Source organism: Symphalangus syndactylus, chromosome 5 (assembly GCF_028878055.3).
Source record: "Symphalangus syndactylus isolate Jambi chromosome 5, NHGRI_mSymSyn1-v2.1_pri, whole genome shotgun sequence".
Taxonomy (NCBI): Eukaryota; Metazoa; Chordata; class Mammalia; order Primates; family Hylobatidae; genus Symphalangus; species Symphalangus syndactylus.
Genome location: NC_072427.2, coordinates 93,229,947 through 93,244,862, shown reverse-complemented (window position 1 = coordinate 93,244,862; position 14,916 = coordinate 93,229,947). Strand labels below are relative to the sequence as shown.

General features: G+C 48.6%; 1 protein-coding gene across 1 annotated transcript; it reads left to right on the top strand.

Moving 5' to 3' along the window:
• Positions 1 to 13,820, top strand: RIPPLY3 (ripply transcriptional repressor 3). Its single transcript, XM_063639313.1, is given in 5 exon segments — positions 1 to 286; positions 2,213 to 2,279; positions 7,495 to 7,562; positions 12,052 to 12,248; positions 12,251 to 13,820. Coding segments are annotated over 2 exon segments (318 nt in total). The 5' UTR covers positions 1 to 286; positions 2,213 to 2,279; positions 7,495 to 7,562; positions 12,052 to 12,064; the 3' UTR covers positions 12,385 to 13,820.
• Positions 13,821 to 14,916: the final 1,096 nt, after the last annotated feature.

Genomic DNA, 14,916 nt, shown 5'->3' with positions numbered 1-14,916 from the left:
GCCGCGCCCCACCCCACCCGCTTCGCCACGGGTTCGAGCCCTGGCGTCGGGGCGTCCGGGATCCCGCTGTCCAGCACCGAAGGCAAGGCCGGTCGACGCGGACCCGAGGATTCGGTAGATGTCCCCCAAGCCCCGCTGCCGCTCTAAGGCGGTGGAAGCGAGATTCTCCGGAAACCCAGGGAACCCGATGCTCGCACAGGACCAAAGCCCGAGGCCGCGGGGACCACAGAGGGACGGAGAAGCCGGGACTCCTCACATCTCACATCCGGCAGGGGAAGCCCAGCGGGTGAGCGCGGGTCCCCCCAGTACCCGAGGGAGTGCCCCCGATGGAAACGCCCCTAGCCCGCGGGCCTCGCTTTCCTCTCCCGGGTTCCTGGGTCACTTCCCGCTGTCTCCAGCCCGAGCTCGTGGCCCCAATCCCGGTACCTCCATCCTCTGGTCACCCCTTCCCTGGTGCCCCCTCCCAGGCTTTTCTTTGTCCCGTCCCCACCCTTGCCCGGGCCTGCCGGACTCCCCTCCTTGACAGGCGGCGCCACCTCCTTGAGCTTTTCTCGTCCCCTCCCCATCCCCGGCTCCCTGGTCCCCTCCCGGAACTTCTCTGGTCCCCTCCGCTCATCCGCCCCGGGCTTTCCCTCCGTACCCTGCGGCCCCCTCCGCACCCCTCACGGAGCTCCTGGGGTCCTGCCCCCTCCCCGCGGTTGCCCGCGCCGCCCCGCCCCCGTTTTTAAACCTGGCGCGCGGGTAGGTGAGCGCGTTAGCCCGAGTGGATCTAGGCGCGCTCGTAGGCCAGCGCCGCAGAAGGGGGCGCGGGCTCCGCGTGCACCATGGAGCCCGAGGCGGCGGCCGGAGCCCGGAAGGCGCGGGGACGCGGCTGTCACTGCCCCGGGGACGCTCCCTGGAGGCCTCCGCCACCGCGCGGGCCAGAGAGGTGAGGGTGGCCCCGCGCCCCGGTGGACGCGCAGAGAGGCGTGCGCGGTGGCGGTGCGGGGAGCGCAGCGAGCGGGAGGCTGAGGCGCTACTGAACCCCCGATTCCCAGCGGAGCTCCAGAGCTCGACGGCGACGCCAAGCAAGCTCCTGAGCCGGCAGCCGGGTTCCCGGGAGGGGCGCTCAGTTCTCCGGTTCCAACGCACAGCTCTGAAGGGCGGAGGCCCAGGATGTAGCTGGCCAGGAAAGGGGCCGACGCTTCCGTGTAGAGGAGATCTCAATTCGCCAGCCGGGGACACTGAAGTCTCGGGCTCCTAAGCCAGCCTTGCAAAGGCAATCTCTCACTTTGCTACTTTCTCGGTAGCCGTTTCTGTTGTCCCTGGATTGGGGGCTCGGCGTTCGCTGTCCCTGGGCACCAGCCCTTTTAAAGACAGTAACGTTGTAGGAAATCAAATTAGCCAGGGAGGTAGGGAAGGGACCGGGTAGGCCGGATGGGCCAGGTAGCCAGGCAGGAGAAAGATTCCTTTTTTTTTTTTTTTTTTTTTTTTTTTTTTTTTTTTTGAGACAGGGTCTCACTGTGTCGCCCAGGCTGGAGTGCAATGGCGTCATCTCGGCTCATGGGAACCTCCGCCTCCCGGGTTCAAGCGATTCTCCTGCCTCAGCCTCGTGAGTAGCTGGGATTACAGGCACCAGCCACCACGCCCGGCTAAATTTTGTATTTTCAGTAGAGACGGGGTTTCGCCATGTTGGCCAGGCTGGTCTCGAACTCCTGACCTCGAGTGATCCACTAACCTCAGCCTCCCAAAGTGCTGGGATTACAGGCGTGAGCCACCGCGTCCAGCCCTCTTTTTTTGTTTGTTTTTCATCCTACAACTCTGTAAAATCATCTCTGTAGAATTAAGCTCCTTCAGTGACCAAGGTGGCGTGATTGAAATTAACCGGGGACAAAGTAGACAGCTATAGTTAGGGAACCCCGAATTGAATAATTCAGCCAGGATTTGCAGGGAGAGAAATCTCTCAACTAATGGGTTCTCGGATAATTGTGTGAGATTCGGGACCTCCCTTCTCAAAGCTTAACTGGAGGCAGAGAACTGGGGACGTAGCAGGAGAGAAAAAACATAAATGACAGTAATTTATCCACAGCCCTGAGAACTCCAGGGAAAGTTCCTGGGGGGTCCGGTGCCTCTTTTTCAGGCAGGCACTGGAACTAAGAATAACTCTCATGGCGTAGTTTGAAGGCAGCAGAAGTGCCCAGGGTTCACTCTCTCCTGGCGCTTGCCGTTCCAGCCCCGCGCCGTGGCGACCTTGGATCCAGACACCTGGAGATGCTGAGCTGACCAGAACGGGAAGGCCGGTAAGGTTCAGTGCGGGCGTTGTAGGTAACCCGTCCAGCCAGAAAGTGGCACCGCCTTTTAAAATAAAGGGACCTCCTGCGCAGGGCCGTCCCTTGGGCGTCTAACCCAGGAGCGCCTCGGGGTCTGAGAGTTGGAACCTGAATGAGTAAGGTGTTAATCAGACCTTTGTCGCATTATAGATTGGGCTCCTGGTGGCTTCTCCTTCCTAAAAAAGCAAACCCACTATAAAAGCATAGTCGTAGGCCGGGCACGGTGGCTCGGGCCTGTAATCTCAGCAGTTTGGGAGGCCGTGGCGGGTGGATCACCTGAAGTCAGGAGTTCGTGACCAGCCTGGCCAACATGGCGAAACCCGGTCTCTACTAAAAATACAAAAATTAGCTGGGCGTGGTGGTGCACACCTGTAATCCCAGGAAGCTGAGGCAGGAGAATTGTTTGAACCCAGGAGGCGGAGGTTGCAGGGAGCCGAGATCACGCCACTGCACTCCAGTGGGCGACAGAGCAAGACTCGTCTCAAAAAAAAAAAAAAAAAAAAAAAATGCATAGTCGTTTCATAGGAATTATGGGGTTTCTTCTGCAAAGCAACAGGTCAGGAGGGGAGGGGAGAAGGCTGCCACTACCGCTTGCCTTAGAGAAAAGCTGAGAGCACCATTAGCGTTGGGCCGGTGCCACAGAGCAAATAGGACTGAGCCCCATCTGAGGTGCCCAGAGTTGCGGTTAAAAGCCCCCACCCCGCGTCTGGCCCTTTCTGAAGCACTTTCAGCCCCGTCAAGCACTCCTGGGGTATCTCATGTTGTCTGAGCAAATACACTCAAGCAGAGGGCTTTGTGGGCAAGATTAATGACCTCCACCATTCTTTTGTTACTCTGCATTGGTAACTCAATTGCTTTATACTTACTGATGTAATGACTTGCCTTCATAGAATTTACCTTTCCTTTGTTATATTTTAAAATATAAATTGATGACTTTTACTTAATTTATTTTTTTGATGACTCTTAAAACACTGAAGAATTAGGCTGGGAAAGACCATGTATTGAATTTACATAACACATGTTATATGGCCTAACGTGCAGTTATTTGTAATATGGTAAGAAAACTTGATTGTGGGAAAACAGACCTTCACCGTATTTTGATATTTACGTGACTTTATTAAATTAATCTGAATATTGGGAATTTTAATTTACTTCAAAGAAGGAAGCAGATAAAAGATAAATCAATTAACAAGAGATGATTTTTACTCCCCGATTTTTTATACATATATCTAAATAATGTAAAATAATCCCTTCTTTTGCATTCAAACTTAGTTCTTAAACATAAAATTTAAAGGTGCTTGTGTGAGAATATAGATGTTTACAATTATCCAGTTTTCTTTTAAATGAAATGGATGTGGAGCCTATCAGTTTCTTGCAGGAATAAAAATACGATAGCACGCTCCCTAAGTAAGACAGACGGTTTGGGGTTTTGTTTTCTCTTATGATAAGGCCGTTTGTGAGAAAAATTTACTTGCAGAGAAATGTTAAACGTTAACTTTCTCGCTGATCGGCAGGTAGCCTGTCACGCTGAAGTAGTTCTGTCCACGGATGTGCGTGTGGGAAGAGTGGTTGTTCCCTGGGGGCTGTAGAGCCCGCCAATCCTCGCCCCCAGCCCGGAGCCCGCTCTTTGCAGAGCCCAGCTGGTTGCGCAGAGCGGCCAGCGCCAGTCTGTGCTCTGGTACTGTGCACCGCGCTGGGTTCCCGGCAGCCCACCGACGAGAGCTGCCCAGCGCGGGGAAGGAACGCTTCTTGCTCAACAGCGCCCTCGCCCGACAAAGCAGGATAATTCCCCAGCTCCCAAGCCCTCTTCTGTATTTCTCAAAAATGCCACTGGCTGGAGTGGCGGTGAGGAGGGCTAACGCCTGGTGACCTGTGTCAGGGCTCCCCGCAAGCAAAGCAAAACTAGAATAAAACCTCAAGTAGGCCGAGCGCGTGGCTCACCCTGTAATCTCAGCACTTTGGGAGGCCGAGGCGGTCGGATCATCTGAGGTCAGGAGTTCGAGACTGACCTCACGAACATGGTGAAACCCTGTCTGTACTAAAAATACAAAAGTTAGCCGGGCGGTGGTGGTGTGCGCCTGTAATCCCAACTACTCAGGATGCTGAGGCAGGAGGATCGCTTGAACCTGGGAGGCAGAGGTTGCAGTCAGCTGAGATCTGGACACTGCATTCCAGCGTGGGAGACAGAATGAAACCCTATCTCAAAAACAAAAACAAAACCCAAAAAACCCTCAAGCAGAGGGAAGGCCTCAAGGCCCTGTGCTCTGAGCAGCAGGGTCACCCTCACCCACTTCATGCCCCTACAACCCCTAGGGAGCTGTCTCCCTCCCCTACCTGCACCTTTCTTGATCTCTGTTGCGTTTCCCTCCTGGCCACTTGTGGGCACTGCCAGGGAGGCAGTTTTCCTGGAAAACATCAGGGACTGTTTGTTCTTCTGGGCCTGTCCTATCTGCCAGGCTCCCACTCCTTAGCCCTAGCCCGGTCAGAGACTCGAACGGGGAGGAGAAGGCTGACCCCCACTGAAAGCCTCTCTGCACCTGTCAGTCCTCAGGCTCATAGGAAAACACACTCGCACATACCTTAAACACAGTGCTTGCCTTGTGCACATTTCTGTTCTCGTGTTTCATTATAAAATGTGAATATTTAGACATTTCCCTCAGCGGACAAAGGATCCTTTTGGAAAACAATCAGGATATTTATGGCATAAATTTTTTTTTTTTTGAGGCGGAGTTTCGCTCTTGTCGCCCAGGCTGGAGTGCAATGGTGCAATCTCAGCTTACTGCAGCCTCTGCCTCCTGGGTTCAAGCGATTCGCCTGCCTCAGCCTCCAAGTAGCTGGGATTACAAGCATGCGCCACCATGCCCGGCTAATTTTTGTTATTTTTAATAGGGACGGGGTTTCACTATGTCGGCCAGGCTGGTCTCGAACTCCTGACCTCAGATCGTGATCCTCCTGCCTCCGCCTCCCACAGTGCTGGTAATTACAGGCATGAGCCACTGTGCCCTGCCTGGCATAAAACTTTTAAAGCTGCATGTGTTTGTGGGGTAAAGTTTTTAAAGTGGATAAAGGTGTGCTGAATGTTTTAACAGGGTCCAGTTAGATGGACCATTTACAGAAGTTATTCTTTCTCTGACACCTGCCACTGCCGAATTAGGCCCTGTCTGATCGCAGGGCGCCAAATAGCCGTTAGCAGGGCAAGATTGCTTATGGCCATAAAGTAGGGCCTGAGGAATTAGGAGTGTTTTATAATTACGAACAGAGCTTAACAAAGAAGTAGCTTCCTGTATCCCCGAAAGAGTGAACAGCTTTATGGAAAATATTTTGTTCCAAAGAGCCTCATCACTTTCTTAGCTCATCACAGTGAATTATGAAAATACGGCTGGGGCCAGGTGCGGTGGCTCACGCCTGTAATCCCAGCACTTTGGGAGGCCGAGGCGGGCGGATCACGAGGTCAGTAGATCGAAACATGGTGAAACCCCATATCTACTAAAAATACAAAAAATGAGCCGGGTGTGGCGGCATGCGCCTGTAGTCCCAGCTACTCAGGAGGCTGAGGCAGGAGAATCTCAGTGAGCCAAGATTGCACCACTGCACTCCAGCCTGGGTGAGCAGAGTAAGACTCCGTCTCAAAAAAAAAAAAAAAAATGGCAGGTCAAATGTAATGTCTGCAGAGGCTCGTTACAGGCTAATTTGCTCATATATGTCATGTGCACATTGCCCCCACCACCCACCCCAGCGTCCCTGCTGGATGGAATGGCGTGGAGATTCACGGTGTCAAAGTCCTTCCTTGTCAGGCCATAGTAAGTTTTGTCCTGTTTCTCATCTGGTTCCAGTTGAACTTTGGAATCTGAAGATTTGAGGTTTCTGATGCACCGCCCCAGACCGTTTCAGCTCCTTATCTATTATTATTATTATTTTGAGACAGAGCTGGAGTGCTGTGGTGTGATCTCAGCTCACTGCAACCTCCGCTTCCCGGGTTCAAGCCATTCTCCTGCCTCAGCCTCCCGAGTAGCTGGGACTACAGGCACGCACCACCATGCCCAGATAATTTTTTTGGTATTATTAGTAGAGACTGGGTTTCACTGTGTTGGCCAGGCTGGTCTTGAACTCCTGACCTCAAGTGATCTGCCCACCTGGACCTCCCAAAGTGCTGCCATTACAGGAATGAGCCACCGTGCCCAGCCTGAGTTCACATCCTGCCCTCATCTAGAAGCTCTTCACCATCAATTGCCAAGACTGGTTCCTCCAAGCCCTTTCTACACCAGCCTCATCTGTGCACAGCTCCCTGCGGCCACTGCCCTCCTTGAAATACAGATCTGATAGTTGGACTCCCTGACTCAAACATCTATCTCCAGTTCCTGTATCCAGAGTCAAACCTAAACTCAACAGTGGGTATTCAAGGCAAATGTCACCGTTTTAGCCTTTTGCTCAATCACAGTGTCTCACGTGTTCCACACCAGACTCCTCATGGCTCCCCACCTGCGCCCTCTGTTTTCCTGCCACTCTGATTTTTTTTTTTTGGACAGAGTGTCGCTCTGTCATCCAGGCTGGAGTGCAGTGGCAGGATCTTGGCTCACTGTAACCTCCACCTCCCAGGTTCAAGTGATTCTTGTGCCTCAGCCTCCCAAGTAGCTGGGATTACAGGCATGCGCCACCACGCCCATGCCTAGCTAAATTTTAAGATTCCACCCGCCTCAGCCTCCCAAAGTGCTGGTATTACAGGCATGAGCTACCACACCTGGTACTGCCACTCTGAATTTGATGCTCTCCTCTGCCAAAATAGTCTTAGAATTGCAAACCCACGTGCCACAGATGTCTCTGCGAGGCCCTCCATGAACCTGTTCCTGACCTTCCTTCATGCTTAGAATCATGAGTATCTCACCGTGTGATGCTTTGTAGCTGGTTATTAGCATACATGTGCATCTCTGCCCATTAGATTGTAAAATGCTGGACTGAGGCACTGTGTCTAACTCCTTCCATCTGAATTCTTCACAGTGCCTGGGACATTTTGGGCCGCAGTAACAGGAACACGGGCCTACCAAATACTGATAAGGTGTCTAAACTCTAAAATTGGTATTGATATGAACAATTGCAGACAACTTACGTTCTGTGATCTAAAACCTCAGGATGTCACCTTCCGACACTCCTGCACCGTCTCTGTGTTTGTGTGTGTCTGTCGTTACAGCTTGGACCTGGGGCTGACCAACACAGTTTTGGATCAAAGGGAGCCTTTGGGTTTCAGCATCCTGTAAGGTAATATATGACTTCACAATCAATAATCTGTAATTTCCTTTTAATATAGGCATTAATACGCTTTAGTGTCTTCAACCACATAGATTTTCAACAAAGTGGAAAATAATTCAATGTATTCTTTGGTATTGTTTAGTTTCCTTATACCAAGGAGATTTTGTTGGATTTCTAGAATCCATTCATGTATTCATTCATTCAGTGTTTTCTGCAAAGTGCAATTGGCCTGTCTCTTTTCTTTATACCCTGTTATTTCTACTTCTCATTACAAATTATGCCTTGTATTATATTTATATAATTGCATATGAATTGTATATGCATATATAAAAACTTAGATATTAAGGTATATTTCTATTGTTCTACCAGGATATAAGCTAGTATATTGTCTAGTGCAAAGTCGACCTTCAAAATCTTATGTGTTGAGGGTGGACATGGTGGCTCATGCCTGTAATCCCAGCACTTTGGGAGGCTGAGGCGGGTGGATCACCTGAGGTCAGGAGTTCGAGACCAGCCTGACCAACATGGTGAAACCCCCCGTCTCTACTAAAAACACACAAAAATTAGCTGGGCATGGTGGGGGGCACCTGTAATCCCAGCTACTTGGGAGGCTGAGGCAGGAGAATCGCTTGAACCTGGGAGGTGGAGGTTGCAGTGAGCCGAGATCGCGCCATTGTACTCTAGCCTGGGTGACAAGAGCGAAACTCTTGTCTCCAAAAAAAAAAAAAAAAAAAATCTATGTGTTGAGTAAATGGTTGTCTCCAGCACAGTGGGTGCCGAGCACCTTTGAGAGAGCCTTTTCCTCCTGCCTCTCAAGTGTGTGTCATGGTCCTGGTGGTGACCAGGATTCTCACTGCTGTATCCATCTACGCTCTGTCCGTTTTAGACAAGTGGCTCATGTTCAGGATTTCTGCCTGTCTCTCTGTCTCTATCTCTCTCTTATTCTCTGTCTGTCTCTCTCGATCTTCTTTACCAAAATTAACCTTGCCTGGGCCGCCTCCACCAGGTGCCTTTGCCCTGGTTACCCAAGAAGACTGGAAAGCTTAATACAACCGAAAGACACTCATGTGTAGGCATGAAGCTCAGGCTCCTCAGACTGGTCAGAAGGAAGCTTCCCTTGTATGCCTTACACCAATAGTTTTCTTTTCTCTTCTGACGTCTCACTCTGTCACCCAGGTTGGAGTGCAGTGGCATAATCTCAGCTCACTGAAACCCCTGCCTCCTGGGCTTAAATGATCTCCTACTTCACCCTCCTAAGTGGCTGGGACCACAGGTATGTGCCACCATGCTCTGCTAATTTTGTAATTTTTTTGTAGAGACAAGGTCTCACTATATTGCCCAGACTGGTCTTGAACTCTGGGCTTAAGGTATCCTCTTCCCTCGGCCTCCCAAAATGTTGGGATTACAGGCATGAGCCACTGCTACTGGCCACACCAATGGGTTTCAATCCTCATAGAATTACTAGTGGAGCTTTTAAAAATACAGATGCCTGGGTGATTCTCTCAGGCACTCTGATTCGCTTGCTCTAGGGAAAGACCCATGCATCTATTTGTTTTGTTTTGTTTTGATTTGTTTTTTTGAGATGGAGTCTTGCTCTGTCGCCCAGGCTGGAGTGCAGTGGCACGATCTTGGCTCAACTGCAACTCCACCTCCCAGATTCAAGCGATTCTCCTGCCTCAGCCTCCCAAGTAGCTGGAATTACAGGTGCGTGCCACCATGCCTGGATAATTTTTGTATTTTTAATAGAGGTGGGGTTTCACCACGTTGGCCAGGCTGGTCTTGAACTCCTGATGTCAGGTAATCCACCCGCCTTGGCCTTCCAAAGTGCTGTGATCACAGGCATGAGCCACCGCGCCCAGCCACTCTTTTTGATTAGTTGAAAATGCTGTGACTGACAAAGCATCAGCTGCAGCCATGCATTGTACACTGGATATACAATTTCACTTTATATTTTTATTACAGAAAATTTCAGACATACACAAAAGTTGAGTGAATAGTACAGTGAACCTCATGTACCCATCACCGGCCTCAATAGTTATCAACGTTCTGAGCTCCTCATACTTATCACCCGCAACTATGTTGTTGTTAGCATATTTTATTTTATTTATTTATTTTATTTTGAGATAGGGTCTTGCTCTGTTGCCTGGGCTGGAGTGCAGTGGTGCCATCCCAGCTCACTGCAGCCTCCACCTCTCCAGGCTCCCATCTCGGCCTCTGGAGTAGCTGGGACTACAGGTACACACCACCACACCCAGCTAATTTTTTATTTTTTTATTTTTCTATTTTTCAGACATGGGGTTTTGCCATGTTGCTTAGGCTGGTCTCAAACTCCTGGGCTCTAGTGATCCTCTTGCTTTGGCCTCCCAAAATGCTGAGATTACAGACATGAGCCACTGTATCCCACCCCAGCATATTTTAAAGCAAATCTCAGACATGCTAGGAATTCATCTGTGAATACTTCAGTATAAATACCTAATTGTAAACATGGCTAAAAATGGAACTATGCTCATATTTCTGTCTTAGATGAACATATACATTCTGTCTGTTGCAGAATTTCTCAACCTCAGCACTATTGGCACTTTGGGCTGGATAATTCTTCTTGGTGGGAGCTATCCTGGGCCTCATAGGGTGTTTACCAGTATTCCTGGCCTCTACTCACTAAATGTCAGTAGCTTCCCCTCGGTTGTGACAACCAAAAATGTCTCCAGACATTGCCAAATGTCCCCTGGAGGTTGAGAACCACTGGCCTATTGGATATCTTATGAAGTAAAAAACTATCATCCATTCTTTATAGAAGGGTGTTTTCTCTCTCCCTTTTCTTTCCTATCTGAAAAAAAAAAGTATATTGAAATCAGCTTTGCAAATAAGCAGTGATCAATTGACAAACTCACTTCCTCAGAAGACCACAGAGAAAAATGCAAATAAATTAATGAATGAAAAGCAGGTCGAGGCATGGTGGCTCACACCTGTAATCTCACACTTTGGGAGGCCGAGGCAGGAGGATCACTTGAGCCCAGGAGTTGCAGACCAGCCTGGGCAATATGGCAAAACGCTGTCTCTATGAAAAATATAAAAATTAGCTGGACGTGGTGGCATGCACCAGTAGTCTCAGCTACTCAGGAGGCTCAGGTGGGAGATGGCTTGTGCCCAGGAGTTCAAGGCTGCAGTGAGCTATGATTGCCCCACTGCACTCCAGCCTGGGTGGCAGAGTGAGACCCTTTCTCAAAAACAAAAAAGAAAGAAAGTAAGTGAAGGATAAGAGATTATGGCCGGCTGGCCGGGCGCGGTGGCTCACGGTGGAATCCCAGCACTTTGGGAGGCCGAGGTGGGTGGATCACGAGGTCAGGAGATCGAGACCACGGTGAAACCCCGTCTCTACTAAAAATTCAAAAAAATTAGCCGGAGTGGTGGCGGGCGCCTGTAGTCCCAGCTACTCGGAGAGGCTGAGGCAGGAGAATGGTGTGAACCCGGGAGGCGGAGCTTGCAGTAAGCCAAGATTGCGCCACTGCACTCCAGCCTGGGTGACAGAGCAAGACTCCGTCTCAAAAAAAAAAAAGAGATTATGGCCGGGAGTGGTGGCTCACGCCTATAATCGCAGCACTGTTGGAGGCTGAGTTGGGCGAATCATTTGAGGTCAGGAGTTCGAGACCAGCCTGACCAACATGGTGAAACTCCGTCTCTACTAAATACAAAAACTAGCCAGGCATGGTGGTGGGTGCCTGTAATCTCAGCTATTTGGGAGGCTGAGATAGGAGAATCACTGAACTCAGGAAGCAGAAGTTGCAGTGAGCCGAGATCGCGCCACTGCACTCCAGCCTGGGTGAGAGAGTGAGACTCCCTCTCAAAAAAAAAAAAAGATTATGGGGAGGGGGTATCTTAATACTCACCATGTATGAGCAAATCCAAAATTCTATAAAACTCCTTTTTTCCTAAGCACATCTTTTTTATTCTGGCAGAGCAAGGGACTTGTGCCTCCAATTTCTTTATGGCAACATCTGGAAAAATTAGCTGCTTCTCTAGACCAGGGTTTCAGAGATGTCAGAGTAAATTTCCTCCATAACCCAAGGGGTTACAGCATTTCCCATGCTGCAGGGGACAGAGGGTGGGGTGGGAGAGTGGGGCTTCACCGAAATGGGACATCAATTATCCAAGAAGAGTCAAGTCCCCTATTTGATAAGTGAGCCTCCTAATCTTGGAACTCAATATTTTCAGCTGCTTTTACCTTCCTTGAAGCACATCCTTTTCCTTGCGACTGCCTAAATTGACTGGCTCGGTCAGATTTATAACGCACTTCTGAACTGGAGTAGGTTTATCACCAGGTGCCTCCAATAGGTGCCTAGAGTTCTCTGTTCCGATGACTTAAATTCTGTGTGTTGTGAAGGCAAAGCCCAGAAAGGAAGACCAGGGAGTTCTCTGCTTCCGGGAAAAATCACCCTCTAGAAGGGATTTAGGACGAGGTTCAGGTTGATTAATGGTGTATTTGTTTCTTAAATATTAGAGTCTATTTACCCATGTCAAAGCGTCAAGAATACCTGCAGAGTTCCGGGGAGCAAGTACTGGCCAGTTTCCCAGTGCAAGCCACGATTGACTTCTACGACGACGAGTCTACTGAGTCTGCTTCGGAAGCTGAAGAGCCAGAGGAAGGACCCCCGCCCCTCCATCTTCCGCTCCAGGAGGTGGGAGGTCTGCAGGAAAACGGCCCGGGGGAAAGGGCAGAGACCAGGGTATCAACCGAGGGCAGCAATCCTTAGGAGGGGGTGACCCCTGGGGGGAGGGTCTGCTCCCTCACAGTGTCTCCTCAAGGGGCGGCGAGGGCTCCTCATCCAAATGAATCTGTCTCTGTCTCTTGGGCCCTGCCCGGGGACCTGCCCCCCACGTTCTCTTGGGGACACCCAAGCCAGGACACCGCGCATCCCTGCTGAGTGTACAGAGGCTGGAGGCTTCTCGGGCAGCCCCTGGCCCGCACACTACTCCTGGCAGAAAGTCAGCTTTTACTTTTCTTTCCCCTGGCGATTCGTTTTTGGTGCACTCATGCATGCCTTTGAGAAAAGATTCTAGGACAAAGAGAAGGTCTAAGTCAACAGAGGTGTTATCTGGTAGAGCCAGTTTTCAAAGCTCCTTCCGCGTTGTCACTCGCTGATCAGGTGATGAATTCTTCCTAGATAGTCGCCCACTCCACCTCCTACTTAACCTGAGACTCATTATTTAGCTATTTCTGCTTTTGTAAAAATAATTTAGATATTAAACCCCAATTTTAATCTATCATCCAAGGGCAGATGTAGTTGCTTAGTAGCATTTTGGAAAAAAAAAAAGGTTTGGTTTGGTTTTGTGATGGAGTTTTGCTCTTGCCTCCCAGGCTGGAGTACAGTGGCACAATCTCGGCTCACTGCAACCTCCACCTCTTGGATTCAAGTGATTCTCCTGTCTCAACCTTCCAAGTAGCTGGGATTACAGGCATGAGCTACCACGCCTGGCTAATTTTTTGTATTTTTAGTAGAGACTCGGTTTCACCATGTTGGTCAGGCTGGCTTTGAACTCCTGACCTCAGGTGATCCACCCGCCTCAGCCTCCCAAAGTGCTGGGATTACAGCCGTGAGCCACTGAGCCCAGACAAAAAAAATGTATTTATTTAAAAAAATTTTTTTTAACCCACCAATTAATTCCCATAAGAGTAACAAAAAGGACCAGCCTGACCAACATGGAGAAACTCCGTCTCTACTAAAAATACAAAATTAGCCGGGCGTGATGGCACATGCCTGTAATCCCAGCTACTCAGGAGGCTGAGGCAGGAGAATGGCTAGAACCCGGGAGGCGGAGGTTGCCATGTCGAGATCGCGCCATTGCACTCCAGCCTGGGCAACAAGAGCGAAACTCCGTCTCAAAAAAAAAAAAAAAAAAAAAAAGGGAGTAACAAAAAGATAGGGATTTTTAGGAGACAATTAGATAAAAATGTATGTGATGACTGTATAAGGGCTGTGTGTATGAATTTCTAGGGAGTAGAACCTTCTCTCTTCTTAGTTGGTGACTGGGGCTTGGTATTTTAATAAATGAACACTTTTTTAAATTTTTTATTTTTTTAACCCTACCCTTAACCCATGAACACTATTTTTAATTGAAGTATCTGATGTAAAATTATTTTGAGTTTTTCATATTTTGGTGATAAATGTGTATTCCTGAAACTTTTTAACTTACTTATCTTACATGTGGTGTCTTCCTGTATATAGTACATTATATCAATTTCTACTTGAAATAAATATTTTGAAAGAATGTTTAGTAATCACCTATTTTGCTTAAGATATTTTTAGAATTAAATAGTTCCTGCTTTAAGGTTTTTTCATTTTTCATGGTTTTTAAAAATAATTCTTTTAAAATTACAACCTATTATTTTATTTTTGTATTCTGTTTTATTTTTTAAAATTTTAGACACAGGGTCTTGCTCGGTCCCAGGCTGGAGTGCAGTGGCTCAATAATAGCTCACTGCAGCCTTGAACTCCTGGGCTCAAGGAATCCTCCCACCTCAGCCTTCGCAGTAGGTAGGACGACAGGCATGCGCCACCATGCCCAGCAATGTTTTTTGAGACGGAGTTTTGCTCTTGTCACCCAGGCTGGAATGCAATGGCACAATCTCGGCTCACTGCACCCTCTGCCTCACAGGTTCAATCAATTCTCCTACCTTGGCCTCCTGAGTAGCTGGGATTACCGGCACGTGCCACTAAGCCTGGCTAATTTTGTATTTTTAGTAGAGATGGGGTTTTACCATGTTGGCCAGGCTGGTCTCAAACTCCTGACCTCAGGTGATCCACCCACCTGGGCCTCCCAAGGTGCTGGGATTACAGGCATGAACCACCATGCCCAGCCACCCAGTTAATTAAAAATATTTTTTTTTTTTTGTAGATACAGGTTCTCAATATGTTGCCAAGGCTGCTCTTGAACTCCTGGCCTCAAGCTATTGTCTTACCTAGGCCTCTTAAAGCACTGAGCCACCATACTAGGCCCAATATATTAAAAAGTAAGAGTAATGAATGGAAATACTTTCAGCAATCCAAACACTATAGAAAGTACGCATTGCAAAGTAAAATCACATTCTGCTGTTCCCCCTTTCCTTTGTCTAAAGGTAACAAACATCAATTGTGTTTTATTGCCTCAGTCTTTTGAAAAATTCCTTTTTTGTGTGTTTTTCTTTTCTGGGCCTTTTTTTCTTTTAAAATGTTTACTTTTTTGTATTTTGAACAAATTTGGCTACTTTTTCATTTAAAAATTAAAAATTGTATTTTATTGTTTCTTTTACTTGTTTAAAGTACATCTTTTCAGACTTAAAAACAATTAAACCTGAGTGAATTAAACCTGGGTGAATTTCAGAAAG